Source organism: Triticum urartu, chromosome 1A (genome assembly GCF_056163025.1).
Source record: "Triticum urartu cultivar PI428250 chromosome 1A, HENAU_Tu73, whole genome shotgun sequence".
Taxonomy (NCBI): Eukaryota; Viridiplantae; Streptophyta; class Magnoliopsida; order Poales; family Poaceae; genus Triticum; species Triticum urartu.
In genome coordinates, this window is record NC_141873.1 from 44,467,794 (window position 1) to 44,487,182 (window position 19,389).

Genomic DNA, 19,389 nt, shown 5'->3' on the forward strand with positions numbered 1-19,389 from the left:
CCAGACGCCGAGGAAACCCTCGCGCGCCTCCGCCGCCGACCATGGCGGGCGCTCTCGCAATCGCCGCCGCCGCTGGTTCTTACGATCGCGATTGGGCGGGGCTGCCGGAGGAAATACTCCTGATGTTCATGCAGGAGCTGGAGATCCCCGACCTCGTCCGCTCAGGTGCTGTCTGCGCCTCGTGGCATGCTGCTTACCTAGACGTCCGCCGCCATCGCTTCCCCCTTCCGATCCCCCGGAATCAGCTGCCCTGCCTGCTCTACGCATGCCGCGATTCCGCCGCAGACGGCGCCGTCGTATGCTGCCCCTTCACCGGCGATTCCGTCCGAGTCCCCCTGCCGCAGCCCCCGCTCACCCGCCACTCCACCATCGGCTCCGCGCACGGTTGGCTCGTCACCGCTGACGAGGCCTCCAACCTCCACGTCCTCAATCCAATCACGGGCGCCCACGCCGCGCTCCCGCCCATCACCACCCTCCACCATGTCGAGAGCTGTACCGACGCCGAAGGCCGCCTCATGTACAATGTCTTTGAGGGCGGTGATCCGGAGCCGATCCCCTTTGACACGCGCGAGGCCAGGGATTGCATGTACCACCGTGTTACCCTCTCCTGCAGCCCGGCGGCTGGGAGCGCTTGCATCGTGCTGCTGGTGCACATGCCAGACGGCGAGCTCTCTTACGCCCGGCTCGGTGACGAGCGGTGGACGTTGATCTCGCCCGACGACCACCAGCTCATGGGCATAAGTTGGGGCTTCATGGACTCTTTCTACAATCAGGATGATGGTTTGTTCTATGTGCTTCGTAGCCACAGATCGGTTTTCACCCTAAATTTCAATGGCCCATTCCTTGTTGTTAAAAAGATCATGCGCAGAGATAGGAAGGGAAATGATCCTTCTAGCATGTACATCCTGCAAGCTCGAGTAAATAGCATAAAACTACTACTTTACAGGCTAGGGTTCCAAAAAACTACCGAATTTTAATTTTTCTCAGATAACTACCAACTCAGGGGTTGGCTGTTTCAGAAAACTCAAATCACCGAGTCTTTAGTAGTTGATCACGATTATGACAGTTGGGGCCCACAATTTTGTTTGACCGTTTACTTTGACCATTAGCTTACAAAGGGGGCCCACCTGTGAGTTTTCAATCAGGTCCCTAAAGGTTTTTGCAAAAAGCAATCGGGTCTCCAGAGGAGATGCGCCTGCTGCAGCCTGCTCGATCCCGAGCTGCCTGCACCGGCCGGCGAGCCACACGCGTAGTGCCTCTCCTGCCGCCATGCTGTGCGCGTAGTGCCTCTCCTGCCGCCGTGCAGCCATGTCGTGCCTCGCCTGCCGGCATGCCGTGCCGTGACTCGACTGCCGCCGCGCCGTGCCTCGCCTGCGGCCGCGCCGTGCCTCGCCTGCGGCCGCGCCGTGCCTCGCCTGCGGCCTCCGTTATCCCCTGCCGCGAGCTCCTCAAGCTCGACGTGGTCGTCGCCGGCTTGGGAGGGGAGGCGGCGGCCAGCACACAAACGCCCCCCCATGGCGCATGCGGTGACCACGGGCAGAGCCCCATGGCGCGCGGCGACAACCACGGGCGAAGCCCTATGGCGCGAGTTGACCGCGGGCGGAACCCCATGGCGGCGGCGCGCGGTGGCGACCACCCATGGTGGCATGCAGCGGCGACCACGGGCGGAGCCCCATGGAGGCGCAACAGCGACCACGGGCAGAGCCCTTTGTAGGCGCGGCGGCGACGGTCCAAGGACCCGATTGCTTTTTTAAATGATTCCAAGGACCTGATTGCTTTTTTAAAATATTATAGGGACTAATCCGTAAAAATCTGTGGATGAGGTGCTGACATGTGGCCCCCACAAGTCAGTTAACAGTCAAACAAATGGTCAACCAAACGGTGCGTTTAGTGGCGGGCCCGACCTGTCATAAACATGTTTAATTTTTTTAATAAAGAGGATTTGGGGTTTTTTGAAACAGCCAACCCCTGACTTGGTAGTTATCTGAGAAAAATTAAAATTCGGTAGTTTTTTGAAACCCTAGCCTGTAAAGTAGTAGTTTTATGCTATTTACTCTGCAAGCTCCATGGGGTGATATTTTGCAAATATGGAGGTGGAGGAGCTACGTCGATTCATCAACACCCGTGGAGCTTCCTGGAGATCTGCTAGGTCACAACGAAGATGACATAGACCGGTATATTGAGCTGAGAACAACTGAAATAGAGATCTATAAGGTTGACCTTGAGAACCAGACACTTGTGAAGATGACAAGCTTAGCAGGTCATGCACTATTCCTTGGTTATAATAGCACCATGTGTTTTGCCACTAAAGATTTTCCAACATTGAAGCCAAACTGTGTCTATATCACGGATGACTCTTATGAGTATGTCAACATCGGTAAGCATAACTGGGCGAGAAATCAGAGTTTGGGATATAGAAAACAAGAGTCTGCAGACTTTTGATAGTGATTTGCTTACTAATTCCTGGATGAACTGGCCTTCTCCGGTTTGGGTAACACCCTCCCTTTTCTAGTAAGTGACTTTTTATTTAGTGATGTGTCAGGACCCAACTGAAGAATCAACAGCAGTCCGGCTAAGTTTAAATTCCCTGCCGTTGGCGCGAAGCTTCCCGGGCCGTCCATCGCCCATCGGACGCTCTTCTTTCGCTCGTACCGCTTCGCGTAAGGAGAAGCTCTGGATCGCGTCGAAGTGGCATCGGACGGCTAGCCGCAAGGCTCGGGTCGCTGTTCACTTTCCGGCAAGGACTTACAGCGTCCCACTGCTTTTCGTTTTACTTTCTTACTTTTTCTCCAATTTGTAAGGCTATAAAGCCAAGGATTCCTGCTCGTTCAAGGGCATGAAATTGTTAGGGTTTCCCCTTTCCGCCGCGAGTGTTCCTGGCCGGCCATAGATTCCTCTTGGCTTGTACTAAAACTCTCTGAATTAAGCCAGTAAATTGAGCTAGTTTGAGTGGAATCCTCCCCCTTTTCTCTGAATATTATTCTTCAGACTCCTCTGGGTCTGACAAGTGGTAATCAGAGCAAGGTTTCTCCTTGGCTGCGCGAGATCCGGTGCCGAAGTGGAGTTGGAGGCGCCATAAAATCCTCCACTTCTCACCGGCGACGTTGGGCGGCGGTGGTTCTCCGGTGGCGATTGGCGGCGGTGAGAAATTCGATACAGGTTTGGGCGCGGGAAGAGGTTGCAGAAACACACCGTCTCTGTGGTAAAATCCCTCCCTCCCTCCCAGATCCGGTGTACTTCTGGAGACGCGGCGTTGGCGGCGGTGCTGGCGGCGGCAAGATCGAAGGCCAAGGTCGGCTTGCAGCTCCGGCTGTGGTAAAATTCCTCCCTTCGCCGGCTGATCACACACAGCGAGGTTACTCGGCACTCTGCCAGTTCTAAAAACCCTCCCTGTGTTCTATTGGTGCAAGCATGACGGGCCCTACGGATTCCTCCTCTACTGCAAACCTGGAGCTCCAATCCTTGCAACTAGATGTCAAAACCTTGCAGCAGAACAGAGAAACAGACAGACAAGACTTTGAGGATTTCAGAGACCACGTTGCTACAAATTTTCACTCACTGCAGAAAACCTTGAGTGAATTGCAGGGCTCTCTGAACAGCTTCATTGCGGGCTTTCCCAAACCCAGGGAAAATCCTCCAAGCCCTCAACAGATAGCACGAGGTAGTGGCCAACAACAGCAAACACCACAAGGCCCAACTCATGCACCAGCGGCTGTCCTTCAAACTCCCCCAACTATTGGTTCTGCAACCTTAGTGGACAAAAACACTGGCAAAGAGCTGAACTTGGATGGAAGCAACAAGGCCCCTTACAGTCATCCACACTTTGCTGCTAGTAAACAACCTGTTCCTGAAACCAGAGCACCCACTATTGTAAATCAAACTCTGAATGCTCAGCAGATAGTGCAGCTGGACCTGGAGCAAGTTGAACAAGTCCCACAAGAAACCAGAGGTGGAATAGGGCAGAGAGACCAAGGATTGGAAAACAGAAGACCTCTACCAATAGTCAAACCAGCAAAATACAACATTCCTGAATTTGATGGCACTGGTACTGATTCCTGGATACAGACTATTGAGTTGTACTTTGAGGCTGTTAGAACCCCACTGGAGCAGAAAACAGAAATTGCAGTAACATACCTTAAAGGCCCTGCAATAGAATGGTGGAGAGGTACTGGAATTGTACCTAACACCCTGCCTTGGTATAGGTTCTGTAGGTTCCTGGGTGACAGGTTTGCAGAAACCTCTGTTTGTGTCAATGTGAAATCCTTTCATGCACTCACCCAAACAGGATCTGTAAATGACTACATCCTCAAATTTGAGCAGGCCATGAACTTGATGAGAAGAGATAATCCTGCTCTGCCCCAGGATTACTACAAAACTAGTTTTATCTCTGGACTACATGACAATATACAACACCATGTCCAGTGTCATGAACCTGCTGACTTACAAAAAGCAATCTGGCTTGCGAGAAGAATGGAACAAGCACAGCCACAGAAGAAAACTCTTATACCTAACAACAGTTTGCCTCAGGTGAGAAGGCAGTTGCAATTTGATCTAGGAAAACCTGGACCGACCAACACAACTACAATCATTCAACAAGCTAGAATGAAGGGCATATGCTACAAGTGTAAAGAACCTTCCTGGTCATAAAAAGGTCTGCAAACTGGCAAATCAAGTTCAGATTCAAGCACTACAAGCTGCTTGCCCTGATGATGTTGAACTGGTCTACTATACTGAAGTTCTGGATGAAACTGACATCCCTCCCCTTGTGGAAAGTGATGATACCCCCCTCCAAATCTCTATGCATGCTCTTATGGGTATCAAATCAACTAAGAAGCTCAGTTTTACAGTCACAGTCATGCTTGGAAACACTCTAGCTACTGCCCTCATTGATAGTGGCAGTACTGCTACATTCATCACTCCTAAGATTGCCCACCTAGCTAATTGTGCTCTCACTCCCACCAGAAAAAGGAAAGTGGTGGTAGCTAATGGAGAAACTCTCTGGTCAGAATTTACTGCACTGCAATGCCCATTCTCACTACAAGGAACACAATTCTCCACTGATCTCAGAGTACTACAACTTCAGGGTTATGATGTAATCCTGGGGGCAGATTGGATGGCTTCCTTCAGCCCAGTAGAGTTGGATTTTGATGAAATGCATGTGAAGATCACTCTGAAAAATGGTGAAAAGAAAATTTTCAAAGATGAGAGCCTACCTTCTGTAGCTGTGCAGGAAGAAGAAACTATAGAGGATTTCTCTGAAGAGCCTGTTTGTGGAGCTGTCTTACTCTTGAACAGAATTGTTGTTCAAGAACCAGTAGACACTGTAATTCCTGCTTCGGTCCAGCTGCTTTTGGACAAATACTCACCAGTTTTTAGCACTCCAACTGATCTCCCTCCAAAAAGAACTATGGATCATGCCATACCTTTCACTCCTGAGGCCAAAATAATCAACCAGAGACCTTACAGACTTCCACACCACCAGAAAGATGCTATGGAAACTATAATCAAGGACATGATCAAGACCAAAGTAATCAGGGATAGTTCTAGCCCTTACTCTTCCCCTGCTCTCCTTGTTAAAAAGAAGGACATGACTTGGATATTGGTCAATGATTTCAGAAAAATTAACCAACAAACAGTAAAGAACAAATATCCAATCCCTATCATAGAAGATCTCTTGGATGAGTTGAAAGGTGCCACTGTATTTACTAAACTGGACCTAAAAAGTGGATATCATCAAATCAGAATGCAGGAAGAGGATATTGGAAAAACTGCTTTCAGCACCCATTGTGGCCACTATGAGTATTTAGTTATGCCCTTTGGACTTACTAATGCTCCAGCAACCTTTCAGCTGCTAATGAACACAATCCTGGCACCTTATCTGAGGAAATTTGTGTTGGTTTTCTTTGATGATATCCTGATATATATACAGCAGAAATATGAAAGAGCACTTGCTCCATCTACAACAAGTCCTTAAAGTTTTGCAATCCAACCAACTATATGCAAAAATGAGCAAATGCACATTTGCACAACCACAGGTGGAGTACTTGGGCCATATTATAAGGGGAGATGGAGTAGCAACTGATCCTTCCAAGATTGAAGCAATCAGCCAGTGGCCCACTCCTGAAAATGTAACTCAGCTGAGAAGTTTCCTTGGCCTCACTGGTTATTACAGGAGATTCATCCAAAACTATGGATTTATCTGCAAACCCCTGTTTTAATCTTTAAAAAAGGACAACTTCGGATGGGAGAAGGAGCAACAGGAAGCTTTCAACGTACTGAAGCATAAAATGACCCAAGCCCCTGTCCTGGCCTTACCTAATTTTTCTCAACCTTTCATCCTGGAAACAGATGCTTGTGCTTATGGAATTGGGGCTGTGCTCATGCAAGAGGGCAGACCAATCTCCTACTTCAGCAAAACCATTGGCCCTAAGGCTGCTGCCCTTTCAACTTATGATAAAGAGGCCATGGCCATCATTGAAGCATTGAAACATTGGAAACATTACTTTGTTGCTTCTTCATTGATTATAAGAACTGATCAGCGGAGTTTGAAATACATACAAGAACAAAAGCTAACTGAGGGCATTCAACACAAGTTACTGGTCAAGCTATTGGGTTACAATTTCAAAATTGAATACAAACAAGGCAAGAATAATAAAGTTGCTGATGCTCTTTCTAGAGTGAAATACAGGTTACAATCACTGGTTGCTACTCAAGTGAAACCTGCCTGGATAACTGAAGTTATCTCAAGTTATACCTAGGATCAAAGGTGCAAGGACCTTATGGCACAACTTGCAACTTCTGCCACTGCTGTTCCTAATTATGCTCTTCAGCAGGGAATTCTGAGATACAAAAACAGAACAGTCATTGGCCAAAATTCCAACCTCAGAAATCAGTTGGTGTCTGCTCTACACAATTCTGAACTGGGGGGGCACTCTGGCCACAGAGCAACATATCAGAGAGTTAAACTCCTCTTTCACTGGCCTGGCATGAAGCAATTCATTGTGGATTATATTAAACAATGCCCCACATGCCAAATCAACAAACCAGAGCACTGCAAGTATCCTGGACTGCTTCAACCTCTCCCGGTCCCAGACTTTGCTTGGTGTCACATTAGTATGGATTTTGTTGAAGGCCTCCCCACCTCTCAAAACAAAAATATGATTCTAGTTGTGGTGGACAGGTTCACCAAATATGGGCATTTTATTCCAATGCAACACCCCATCACTGTCAGTACTGTGGCCAAAGCATTCACTGATAACATCTTCAAGTTACATGGACTACCTTCAGTTATAGTCACTGACAGAGATACCATCTTCACTAGCAATCTTTGGCAGGCACTGTTTAAAAAGCTGGGCATAAAACTGCACATGAGCACTTCCTACCATCCTCAATCAGATGGCCAAACTGAGAGGGTCAATCAATGCTTGGAAAACTATTTAAGATGCATGGCTTTCCTGCAACCTAAGAAATGGATGAACTGGCTCTCCTTAGCTGAATGGTGGTACAACACTAGTTATCATACTGCTCTACAGATCACTCCATTCCAAGCACTATATAACAGGCCTCCCAACATGATCTCTGAAGCAGCTCTCTACCCAACTGAGCAGGTCCAAGAATTTTCCTCTGTCCTCACTGCTGAACAAACAGCAGCTCAGATCAAGGCTAATCTGCTGAAGGCCCAAACCATAATGAAGCATTATGCAGACAAAAAGAGATCTGAACGAACTTTAGAAGTGGGTGACATGGTGTACCTTAAACTTCAACCCTACAGACACACTACATTGAGTGTCCATCGCTGTCTCAAGCTTCACTCTAAATATTATGGCCCCTTCAGAATAACAGAGAAAGTTGGCCCAGTGGCTTATTAACTACTGCTACCTGACGATTGCAAACTGCATCCTACATTCCATGTCAGCCAATTGAAAAAGCACCTGGGGCCACAAGCAATTCCAAACCCCAGACTGCCACTCATCAATACTGATGGTACCATTCTCCTGGAACCGTAAAAGCTCTTGGAAAGGAAACTTATTCCCAGAACTCAAGGAGATATCCAAATACCAGTAGTGCGCTGGCTTATCAAATGGTGTAACATGGACGAGAAAGATGCTACTTGGGAGGATGCAACGTTCATACAAAAGGTTTTTCCTGGATTTCAGCCCTGAGGACTGGTCTGAAGTCGTTCGGGGGGAGTTGTCAGGACCCAACTGAAGAATCAACAGCAGTCCGGCTAAGTTTAAATTCCCTGTCGTTGGCGCAAAGCTTCCCGGGCCGTCCATCGCCCATCAGACGCTCATCTTTCGCTCGTACCGCTTCGCGTAAGGAGAAGCTCTGGATTGCGTCGAAGTGGCATCGGACGGCTAGCAGCAAGGCTCGGGTTGTTGTTCACTTTCCGGCAAGGACTTACAGCGTCCCACTGCTTTTCATTTTACTTTCTTACTTTTTCTCCAATTTGTAAGGCTATAAAGCCAAGGATTCCTGCTCGTTCAAGGGCATGAAATTGTTAGGGTTTCCCCCTTCCGCCGCCAGTGTTCCTAGCTGGCCATAGGTTCCTCTTGGCTTGTACTAAAACTCTCTGAATTAAGCCAGTAAATCGAGCTAGTTTGAGTGGAATCCTCCCCTTTTTCTCTGAATATTATTCTTCAGACTCCTCTGGGTCTGACATGATGCCACTGTAGACATTGCATACTTGTTCTTGGCTTTGATTATTGTCAATTTATTTGTTCTATTAAAGCTTAATAATTTGAGTTTTTGTCCCATGATTATATCAATCCTCTCTATATATTAAGTTATGAACTTTTCCCTATGTATCGCTGGATAATTTTTGGCTTGATTATTGTCATTTTTTTGTTGTACTATAGATTGATATTTTGAGTCCTCCCCCCCCCCCCCCTCCAAAAAAAATCAAATCAATTGTTTGTATATATTAGTTCCTATTTATTAGTGGATAACAATTTTGGGTTCTCTTAACGCCATTCCATTAATCTCTTGTTAGAGCCACGTAGTTTATGTAAAGACCAGTCTAATTCGCGTTTGGCACCAGAGTGAATGACAATAACTTCTATTCGTTTTGGCACCAAAGTGAAGGACAGTAATGACAACTTTTCATGTGATTTAAGTTTAACAGAACGCCACTAACATAAGGTTTACACACTTGTATTAAGAGCTCAAATCTTGTATGCAGTGTTATGTAGGAAATAACCCGTTTTTCAACGGTAATATTCTTACTATTTGAACTAGTCATCAACCCGTGCAGATGGATGTGTTAAAATTTTCAGCAATACATTAACTGTAAAGGAGGTTTATTTTAACACAAGGACGTGCTTTAAAAAATTATTACAGCTAAAAACTAGTACGGCCACTTCCTATTATGTCCAAGTTGTGGTCCTTGTCAATTTCTTCGCACCAAGTAAATCGATCTGTTATACATGCTAAGCTTGTGGGGCTAGAATTGCATAACTGATCCCTACATATAATTGCATAGAAAATCCATCACAATAGATGTGAAAGCAATACAGAGACTAACATTATTTGTTATTACTGCTGGGGAGTGGGGATAGTACTCATCTTTCTCCGCTGGATGCACCATCCGAGTAAAAATAGACACCATTACATTTTCTCTACACATTATGCAATGGAACAGGGGTAATAGAAGAAAGGGTCCCGTCAAAACCTTATTAAATTATTAAGTCTAGCATGTTTCTCTCTGTTTTAACACACCATGGAACACATGAATCAATTTATCTTGGGAGAAGGGAGCACTCCTGCAAGGCATAGTATGTATGTATATAAAGAAAACACAGTAAAATTCAAATTGAAGTAGCACCCAGACCTTTTTAGCATTTTACATTTAGGGCAAAGCTAGCGTGAATATCGTACAGCTAATATTTGGAATCACATCAACGCAATAAGCTACATAAATAAACATGGATATTTATATCTTTATTGATTAACCTCGAAAATCTGTATGGCATTCAGTGTTTACTAAATAGAACAAAATCTTAAAATGAATTGTACAGTTAGTGATTATCATCTGTAGAAGTCCTGCAAAATTGTTGTAAAAGGCAATCTCACTAAATATAACAGCATCTTCTGTGTATAAACCTCATGCTCTTAACGGCTTGAACTTTTGCATGATAAAGCACAAATGCTCCAGAAAGATTGGCCAATTAGATCTCACTGGTCATTTAGAATCATATATCTAGTCTCTCACTTGCTTGAGTCATGTGGAACACCATGGCTCTCCCTGTTCTCAAACATTAGATCATCGTAATGAAGCAATGATAACATACCTGAAACAAAAGATGATGGCCTAGGAACAATCAAATAAGGTTCCCCACACAGTTTAACATCCATACCTATTATACTGAACTTCCTTGATCATTGTGGAAAGCGGTGATCAATGATCTCAAGTACCAATTAATTAATCATATGAATCAATGTTCACACACCTGAAACAAAAGGCAAAAATTAGATATTAGCTTGTAATCCGTGGGCGCTCCTATTGGCAGAAAACATGAAGTGCTCCACCTCAAAGCTGACCTCCCATTTCATTTCAGGTACTCAACTAGCAGAAAAAGGCGCACAAAATTCTAATCACAATTGAATTTTTTTCAGCTCAATTAAACAACAATCTAGAGCTGAAGTATGTATGCATTGGACCCTAAAGACTTGAAGCCATTGAATAGCTGCTGCGATGCTCAGATTTCTGTTTTTGGTTCTAAGCTTCAGAAGAAGATGCGAGACTCTAATATTTTTGTTGTGGGATCTGGTGCTCTTGGATGTGAATTCTTGAAGAACTTTGCTTTAATGGGGGTTTCTTGTGGCCGTAAAGGGAAGCTAACTATAACAGATGATTATGTCATTGAAAAAAGCAACTTGAGCCGGCAATTCCTGTTTCGTGATTGGAACATTGGACAGGCAAAATCTACAGTATCTGCTACAGCTGCTAGTGCTATCAACTCCAGCCTCCATATTGATGCTCTGCAGAATCGTGCCTGTCCAGAGACTGAACATGTTTTCAATGATGCATTCTGGGAGGGCCTTGATGCTGTCATCAATGCACTTGATGATGTCAATGCTAGGATCTACGTACGTGGACATGGGATGCCTGTACTTCCAGAAACCACTCTTGGAATCTGGAACGCTGGGTCCGAAATGAAATACACAGATGGTGATTCCTCACCTTACTAAAAACTATGGAGCTTCACGAGATAGATCCTCCGGAGAAACAGGCACCAATGTGCACAGTTCATTCTTTTCCGCGCAATATTGACCATTGTCTAATTTGGGCTCGCTCAGAGTTTGAGCTGATAGAGAAAACTCCAAATGAAGTGAACTCATTTATGTCTAACCCTGCTGAATGTGCTGCTGCTATGAGAAAGGCAGGTGATGCTCAAGCCAGGTAATTATTGGAGCCTGTACGTGAATGCCTTGACAAGGAGCGATGTGATAAATTTGAAGACTGCATAGCCTGGGCAAGATTGAAGTACGATTTATCTCTCTACTACATTCCCCTTTGAATTCAACAATTTGTTATTGGCTTTGTTCTGCTTTCTTTTTTAAGTTAAAATGGTTTCACTTTGATTATATTGCCAACAAATATGACAGTATCTTTTGTGCTCCAGATGCCATGTAATAACATCTGTTTTCTTTTGCCAGGTTTGATCGTGTGAAGCAGCTAACATTCACATTTCCTCAAGATGCTGCCACTAGCACTGGTGCTCCTTTCTTGTCTGCCCCTAAGTGTTTCCCTCCCCCGGTGCAATTCTCAGCTGTTGATCCATCTCACATTCAATTTATACTGGCTGCTTCCATATTGAGAGCGGCGTCTTTTGGGATCCCCATACCGGACTGGGTAAATAACATGGGTAATTTGGTCGATATAGTAAGTAAGGTTGCAGTGCCTGAATTTGAGTCAAAGAGTGGGGTTAAGATTGAAACAGATGACAAGGCTACTAACCAGTGCCTCAGTTGACGATGCTGCTGTTATCTAAGACCTTTTAACCAAGCTGGGAGCATGTGCCAAGAAACTACCTTCAGGATTCCAAACGAAGCCTATTCAGTTTGAGAAGGTTGGCCTCTTTTTAACTACTTCTGATGTGTTAGAATAGGACTTTTTTTCTTTGCCCTGTCTGTTTACAAAAATCCTTGCTCGTTTCACACTAGAAAGCAAACATACATAACTAATGCATAGGTGCATATTTGGTAAGAAAAAGCATCAACAGGGACTATGTGATTCAGTCACATTTCTTTCTGCTATGCATTGAGTTTGAGTTATAGAACTTAGTTGCTAGTACGGAAAGTCACAGGAGCGCTCGTCCTCGTTTGGTCTCGGTATCGTGAGTTGTTGGACATCTTCGAGATCTGACACGGTTTCGATTGTGTGACAGTGCTGCTTTTAATACGTTAACGGGTGGATAACTTAGCGCTGTAACATCGTTTGGATGGTCGTTCGATTTTGACGGAGAGCTGCGTCTTGTACCCGCGGCCCAGTTTGACGCGGATCACACGACTGCGCACAGTGAAAATTTCCTTTTCGAAATCCCTTGCCCAGAAGGCCGTTGTTCCGTACGTCGCTCGCCGTGTTGAGAATGCTGGCCAGCGTTTCTACAAGTGCAGGAACGTAAAATCCTCTAAAGTCTAAACCTTGCAGATCTCGTCTTCTTCTTTTTTTTTAAACGAAGGCAAAAGATTTGTCTCTTCAATTAAATAAGGGAGAGAATAGTTTAGAGTTTTTTTACAACGCACTCACAAATGCGGCATGGCAATTACTTGGACACTATGATGTTCTCTAGTTTTTTTGCGCCGGCGGTCATCCAAAGTTTTGCATCTTCTAAAATGTTGATAAGAAGAATCGTCGGCGGTGCGCTTTTGTGACGGAAAACGCGGGCGTTTCTCTCGTTCCAAATTACCCAAGAAACGAGCATGGTGAAGGAGGCCATCTCATCTTCTTTTCATCCCATCCAGTTAGTTAATTACGTGTGCTTCCCCATCGACCGGCCAGCAGGAAGTGGATGCGATCTATTCAGGTAGCAGCAGTCATACGCCGGTCATCCGGTGGCGGCCCCTATCCAGCAACAGTCACAGGCAGATATGTTGCAGGCGCAGGAAGACACGTTTCATGCTTTGTGTAGATGCAAATGAACAATGGCTCAGTATGTCAGATTGTTGGTCTCTTCCGGATATAAGGCTACGGTGCACACCGGACCAGAGTGGATTTTGCATGCGATAGGTAATATGGCAGACCGTTCATGTTGCTGTGGAGGATCTGGCACACGAGAAAAGATTGTAGTTCATCACAAGCCTGCACCTCCAATTCGTGCTTCTAAACGCTTCCTACATAGCCATGTTCAGTCTATTTTAGCACTCGAACAGTCCCCGAATAAGACCCTATTAAAGGTAAGGTTGTTGTTTTTGAGAGTGCCCCGTGCCTGATAGCACCAACAATTATACCTGTTATACACACGGCTACATGGGAGAAACCAGATGATCATTTTTTTTTAGAAAAGAGATGATCATTGGCTGAAGTTAAACACTAATGGATCGTTCGTAGCGGCAGATGGTACAACATGAAGTGGTATGATTCTGCGTGATCACTTGGGAGATATTATTTTCAGCTTCTGTCTTCATCTATTACACTACCAAGACGCTCTTAAGGCTGAATTGTGTGCTATTTGGGAGGGCTTTTTGCTAGCATTACAGTAGAGTAATCAACATATTATCATTGAGTCTTGACGGTTTGGAGGTCATTGAAAAAATCAATGAATACACTATGCTCCTTAATTTTTGAGGCTTCATAGTCAATTTATGTTTTTCAATTTAAAATTAGTCATCCGTTGACCGGGCCAACGACATTCCTTTACTTAAGAAGCTCTTCATTTGATTGAGATATTCAGTTTCGGATTTGGCTCACGATTTTGACCAGGTGAATAAATTTTAAAAATCACTCAACAACAACCGGGCCATAAAAATATATCAGTGCCGCGATACTCTCATCACCTAGAAAAAAGAAATGACAATATATTGTGTTGTGGCACCAGTAATTCTTTTGATTCACTATGCTTTCTAATTTTAGAGCTCTCCTGTTCGAATGAGCTATTTAATTTTGGATTTGGTTCACCATTTTGATAGTGTGAACGAATTTTCAAATCAATTAATAGCAACCGGCCATTAAAAAGATATCAGCCCCGCGCATCCTCTTGCCATCGAGAAAAAAAATTCAATGGACTCTGCTAAATACCAGACGTTACGCTAGTAAGGAACAGATCTGAACGATTTCTAAATTTCTTCGATCACCCTCGCTCGCGAGCTTTCCTTTCTATTATACGTGGGTATGTAGACGAAGAAAGAGCGCATCGCTGCATGCTTATGCCTCAAAAATGCATGCATGCATGTAAGATAAATTTGCTAGACGTGGTGCGCTCCGTCTAGTGTCCGAACACCGTGGTGAAGGCGCATCCTCTTCATTTGCCCACCAGTTAGTGGTGAACGCATGGGCCACGTTTGACGCAATGAGGCGGAGCCGCACACTCCGGTGTTGGTGCGAGTGAATGGCAACCCTTGGCGTAACTGCGTCATGATGTGTTAGGTTTCGACCACAACGGACCATCGTCGATTTGATATCGACGGGCAAAGTTGAGGGCACGGGTTCCGACAAGGAATAGTAGGGCATGAGAGACGACGGCACTACAAGTCTCGTGAGCCAGTTCATGTCCCATGTCCTCGTCTACTTAGCTGGAGGCCGTACCTCCACTCCGAGGGACTCAACCGGCGCCGGACATGGACACGATCGGAACAACAAGAACAGTCGCCCGCGATTAGGCTTGCATTGCATGTAATTGTATGAATTTAATTATTTAAAAATAAGATATCTAGTTATGGAAATGATTTTTTATATGTTGACCGGTCATTGTCTATGGACGCGTCCAAAAATGTGGGCAGGCGTTTAAGGCGAATCTTATGAGTTGTGGTTGTAGATGCTCTAAGGGAATCTACAGCCGCGATGGACAAATATGGCCCCACAAACGCCCGCGGAAACGCCGGGCGCGTCACTGACCGGACACTTCTCAAATCGCGTCGTCCATATTTGTGTATCTCATATCCAAACCCCTATGTCCATACTAAACCATCCAACGTTGATCAAACTAAATAGATCAGCTGACTGGACATAGAACAGCACAATAGTTCACCAAAAGATCATGAACGAATGTTCAAAGGACCACCAAAGTTCACAGAAACAACAGACAACTTTAAACTACATCTAAAACTTGAAACTAAATTGAACTTCACCACTTTCGGGCCGCTCCTTTCCCCTTCCGGTCGCGGCGCAGCTGTAGCTGTCGGCGGCTGGTGGAGGATCATCGGATTCGTCGGACAAGGAGCCGTGGTCATCCGACGAGGAGGAGGAGGAGACGATGATGAGGCCCTTGAGGCGCTGGACGCCCCGGTCCTGCTGGCGCCTGAGCTTCGCCAACCGAGCAGCCTCCGTCGCCTTATCCTTGGCCTCCCGCTCAGACTGCTCGATGGCAAGCCGGAGAGCCTTCGCGTTCTTCCGGCGGAGCCGCCGAGCGCCCGTCTCCGCCATCGTAAGCGATCAACAGTAGACTCATGCGAGCCGCTCGTCCTTGTCGGGCTCCACCTGTAACCCGCGATGGCGGCGGACAAAGCTCTCCGATGCGTGCCTTTCCCTTGCACACCGACTCTCGCGCGGGCGGCAGGCGCCACCGACTCCGGCATGCGCGTCCGGGCCAGCGGGGCTGGCCGGATTGGGGATATATGTGGGACAAAGTGGGGTCGGGATGGGCTGGAGTGATGTGGCGGAAGTGCCCGGACTCATCATATCCGCCCCATATTTTGGGCTGGATATGAGGGTTGCTGGATAGCCCGAGTTTTTGATGTCCGTTTAAGACGTCCGGACGGGCCGTCCGGGCATTTAAGACCGGTTTAAAACGTCCGATTGTAGATGCTCTAATAACTCAAATCCATTCGTCATTCCCAGGTATTTCTAAAAGAAGGAAACACCATTCTCCTCCATGCCCGCGTCCTTCGGAGCATGTCTCCGTTGGTAGGGACACGCACACCCAACGTGTCGCACTCCATTTTTTATGGGATCGCAGGCCGCCAGTTTCGGACGAGACTTGCCTGCTCCCCCGTTGTGTGCCCATCCGTGCTCCCGTCTACGTGGCTTGATTTGATTGGAGCAAAATAAGGCCTGGCCCCACCCCCTTAAAATCAGGGGAAAAGATAATTAGATTAGAAAGAAAAAAGGAAAAAAGACAGCCGTAGGATTAAGTGGGAGCACGGATGGGAGCACGGGAAGGGAGCAGGCAAGCCGGATCCGCCAGTTTCCTACCTTTTTTTTGTTACCGCGAATCACAGCCGTGACATTCGTTTCTCTCGGTGTCGATCCCGTAGCGGCACATCCGCCATGACTCCGTCATGTACCATTGGTCCACTTTCTCGCCGTCACAGGACCCACACACAGTGTTGCCTGTTGCGACAGCGCTCGACCTGTACCTGCGTGACACATAGCGTGAGCACGCGTGCCTGTCCGCTAAATCGCCGCACTCCTTTCTCCCTTGTTGCTAGTAGTAATCTACTCTCCACTTCTGCCCAGATACATTGAGGATAAGTAACTTCACAGTTCTTCGAGAACGAGTTTTTTTTTTATGCTCCCCTCCACCTATCCTTCCATGTTGGTGTATATCTATTTGTGTGTGTTTCTGTTTTTTCTGCTGGCACCGTAAAGATGTTTTCATATGTGATTGCCTGTGTCAAATAGCTGTTGTTGACTTTGTTATATATTATATGAGGCATAAGGAATGCAATTCTAGATTATGGGAATCTGTTAATTTCAGTTCTCAAAATATCTTCTGGCAAACCACTGTAAAAGGACAGAAATAATCAAATATTTATAGCTGATCCTCTTTCTTCACTAATTCTGGTTACATGACATTTTTCTTTTGTAGGATGATGATACAAATCTCCACATGGACTTGATTGCTGGTCTTGCTAATATGCGTGTGAGAAACTATGGTATTCAAGAGGTCGACAAGCTGAAGGCGAAGTTCATTGCAGGAAGAATCATTCCAGCTATTGCAACTATGACGGCCATGGCCACATGCCTTGTGTGCCTTGAGCTTTACAAGGTTCTGGCTGGTGATCACCCAGTTGAAGATTACCGCAAATACGTTTGCCAACCTGGCACTACCAATGTTTTTCATGGCTCAACCTGTTCCACCCAAGGTGGTGAAGGATCAAGACATGAGATGGACAGTGTGGGACCGATGGTCTATCAAGAGCAACATTACTCTCGCCAGAACTACCTAAGTGGTTAAGCGACAAGGGCCTGACTGCTTACAGTGTCTCTTGTGGCACATCCTTGCTGTACCAACACCATGTTCCCAACGCACAGGGATCTAGGTAGATGTTCCAGCATACAGGAAGCATTTTGATTTCGCTGTGGCTTGCAAGGATGACAACGGGAACGACATTTATCTCTTATCTCCATTTACATCCGATAGGTAGGCGCTGTCACTGTATTGTGAGGATAGATGACTAGTGTGCAAAGAATTCCTGTGGAGAGATGTTTGAAACATTCCTACTCTTGGTCGGTTCGGTTTCTTTTTGCATTGGTAGCAATCCATAGCGTTTTGTGTGGGTCCTTCCGCTCTGTTGTTGCATGCCAAGTATTTGCAGGTGTGCGATGCTGTCTGATATTTTGATGAATGAACCATAGCCTGTTATCCACTGGGTAGCATTGGATTGATATTTTGGGGTTGCTTGAAGATGTGTTCGTCGAGTCATTACAATTGTTATCTCATACATCAGTACCTCACTGCAACCATCACTTTATTCTTCTTTGCAACTCTTTATCACTGGAGTTGAGCTATGAACATATTGTTGTTGTGGTTAAGCAAAATTGTATCTAGCAGTTTTGAAGAAAAAAAATCAACTTGGCTGATCCCTTTTCATTGCTTCGACATAACGGAAATACAATTCGTAGCCAGCCAGTTCAAAGCGACGTTCAGGAAGCAGGAAAGGGAAAAGAGCTGAGTTGCTACATGTGCCAATCGAAACACATGCTATGGAGCGAAAACTTAATGGCAACAAATGCTCCCCTTGGCCAACACCACCCCTCGGGAGGTGGCAGACCAAGGCGGTGGGGAGGTGCGGCAGTGTTGGTGGTGGCTGGATGCGGCAGCGGCGGTGACGTGATTTGGCTACGGGGGGCTGTGGGAAGAAAGCGGTTGGGCGGCGAGGGGTGGATTGGCGTTTTTGGGCAGCAACCTTCCAATATATGCAGCTGGTTGTGCCCTGTTTTTGGGCTACCCAAAAACGTTTTTGACCATGCTGAAGTTTTTGGGCAGCTATTGGAGAGGTTTTTTGGCCTCCAAAAGCCGCAAAAGGCAGTGTTGCCCTATTGTTGGAGACGCTCTTATGAGCATGGTTACTATATCCAGTTTTTGCATGGCATGCACAATTTTAGATTGTCAATTTGACTACTGAAACATGTCTTACACGCCATTAAAAATATATCCTTAGACTCGCTGCCGAATGAAGCTTTAAAGTATTTTGTTTTTGTTTTTATAGGATCATTCGACATGAAGGTAAATGTGTAGATCAACATTGCATCGTATGCACTTCTTTTCCTACGCAGAAAGGTACACTGAAACATTAGTTACAAAAACGGTGATCCATACAATGGTCTAGAGGGAGAAATTCATAAAGAAATGGAATGTATACACACGAAAGTCCATATAAAACGGCAAAAACACACCGTTTCGTAAATAAATCCCCAAAAAAGACAAAGCAGAGGGGGAAACCTCATCGTAACCCCCCGCTCCCTCCCCCCCCCCCCCCCCGGGCATAACGACGCATCTATCTATTTCCCCTTTAGCCCACGGTTTTAACGCCGCATGCAAATCCACCCTCGTCCTCGTCGTATCTCAGATCTCATCCTCACCACATCAAGACATACCCCTCTCATTGCCGCTGCAGCCAGATCTGGAGCGGCTGCAAAGGCGATTGTGGGCGTGATATCGCCCCCGGCTGTAGGATCGAAAGTATGTCTAGAGGGGGGTGATTAGACTACTTGACCAAATAAAAACTTAACCTTTTCCCAATTTTAGTTTTTGGCAGATTTTAGCTATTGTAGGACAAGTCAAGCAATCATCACACAATTCAAGCAAGCATGCAAAGAGTATATTGGCAGCGGAAAGTAAAGCATACAACTTGCAAGAATGTAAAGGAAAGGGTTTGGAGAATTCAAACGCAATTGGAGACATGGATGTTTTTCCCGTGGTTCGGATAGGTGGTGCTATCCTACATCCACGTTGATGGAGACTTCAACCCACGAAGGGTAACGGTTGCGCGAGTCCACGGAGGGCT

General features: G+C 46.0%; 1 protein-coding gene and 2 pseudogenes across 1 annotated transcript; all 3 read left to right on the forward strand.

The window, feature by feature from the left end:
• Positions 1-2,871, forward strand: LOC147989834 (uncharacterized; annotated as a pseudogene).
• A 540-nt stretch (positions 2,872-3,411) lies between these two features.
• Positions 3,412-6,758, forward strand: LOC147989835 (uncharacterized). The gene is made up of 5 exons (XM_087536309.1): positions 3,412-4,165; positions 4,286-4,527; positions 4,652-5,896; positions 6,036-6,128; positions 6,231-6,758. The coding sequence occupies exons 1-5, from the start codon at positions 3,412-3,414 to the stop codon at positions 6,756-6,758; spliced, it is 2,862 nt and encodes a 953-aa protein (XP_087392435.1).
• Positions 6,759-10,620: 3,862 nt separating this feature from the next.
• On the forward strand, positions 10,621-18,252 carry LOC125550163 (ubiquitin-activating enzyme E1 3-like; annotated as a pseudogene).
• Positions 18,253-19,389: the final 1,137 nt, after the last annotated feature.

Coding starts and splice junctions, on each gene's coding strand:
- LOC147989835 (XM_087536309.1), top strand. CDS start 3,412: ATGACGGGCCCTACGGATTCCTCCTCTACTGCAAACCTGGAGCTCCAA. Junction 5,897..6,035: donor ATCTGAGGAAATTTGTGTTG/GTTTTCTTTGAT, acceptor GCACAACCACAG/GTGGAGTACTTGGGCCATAT. Junction 6,129..6,230: donor AGTGGCCCACTCCTGAAAAT/GTAACTCAGCTG, acceptor TCTTTAAAAAAG/GACAACTTCGGATGGGAGAA.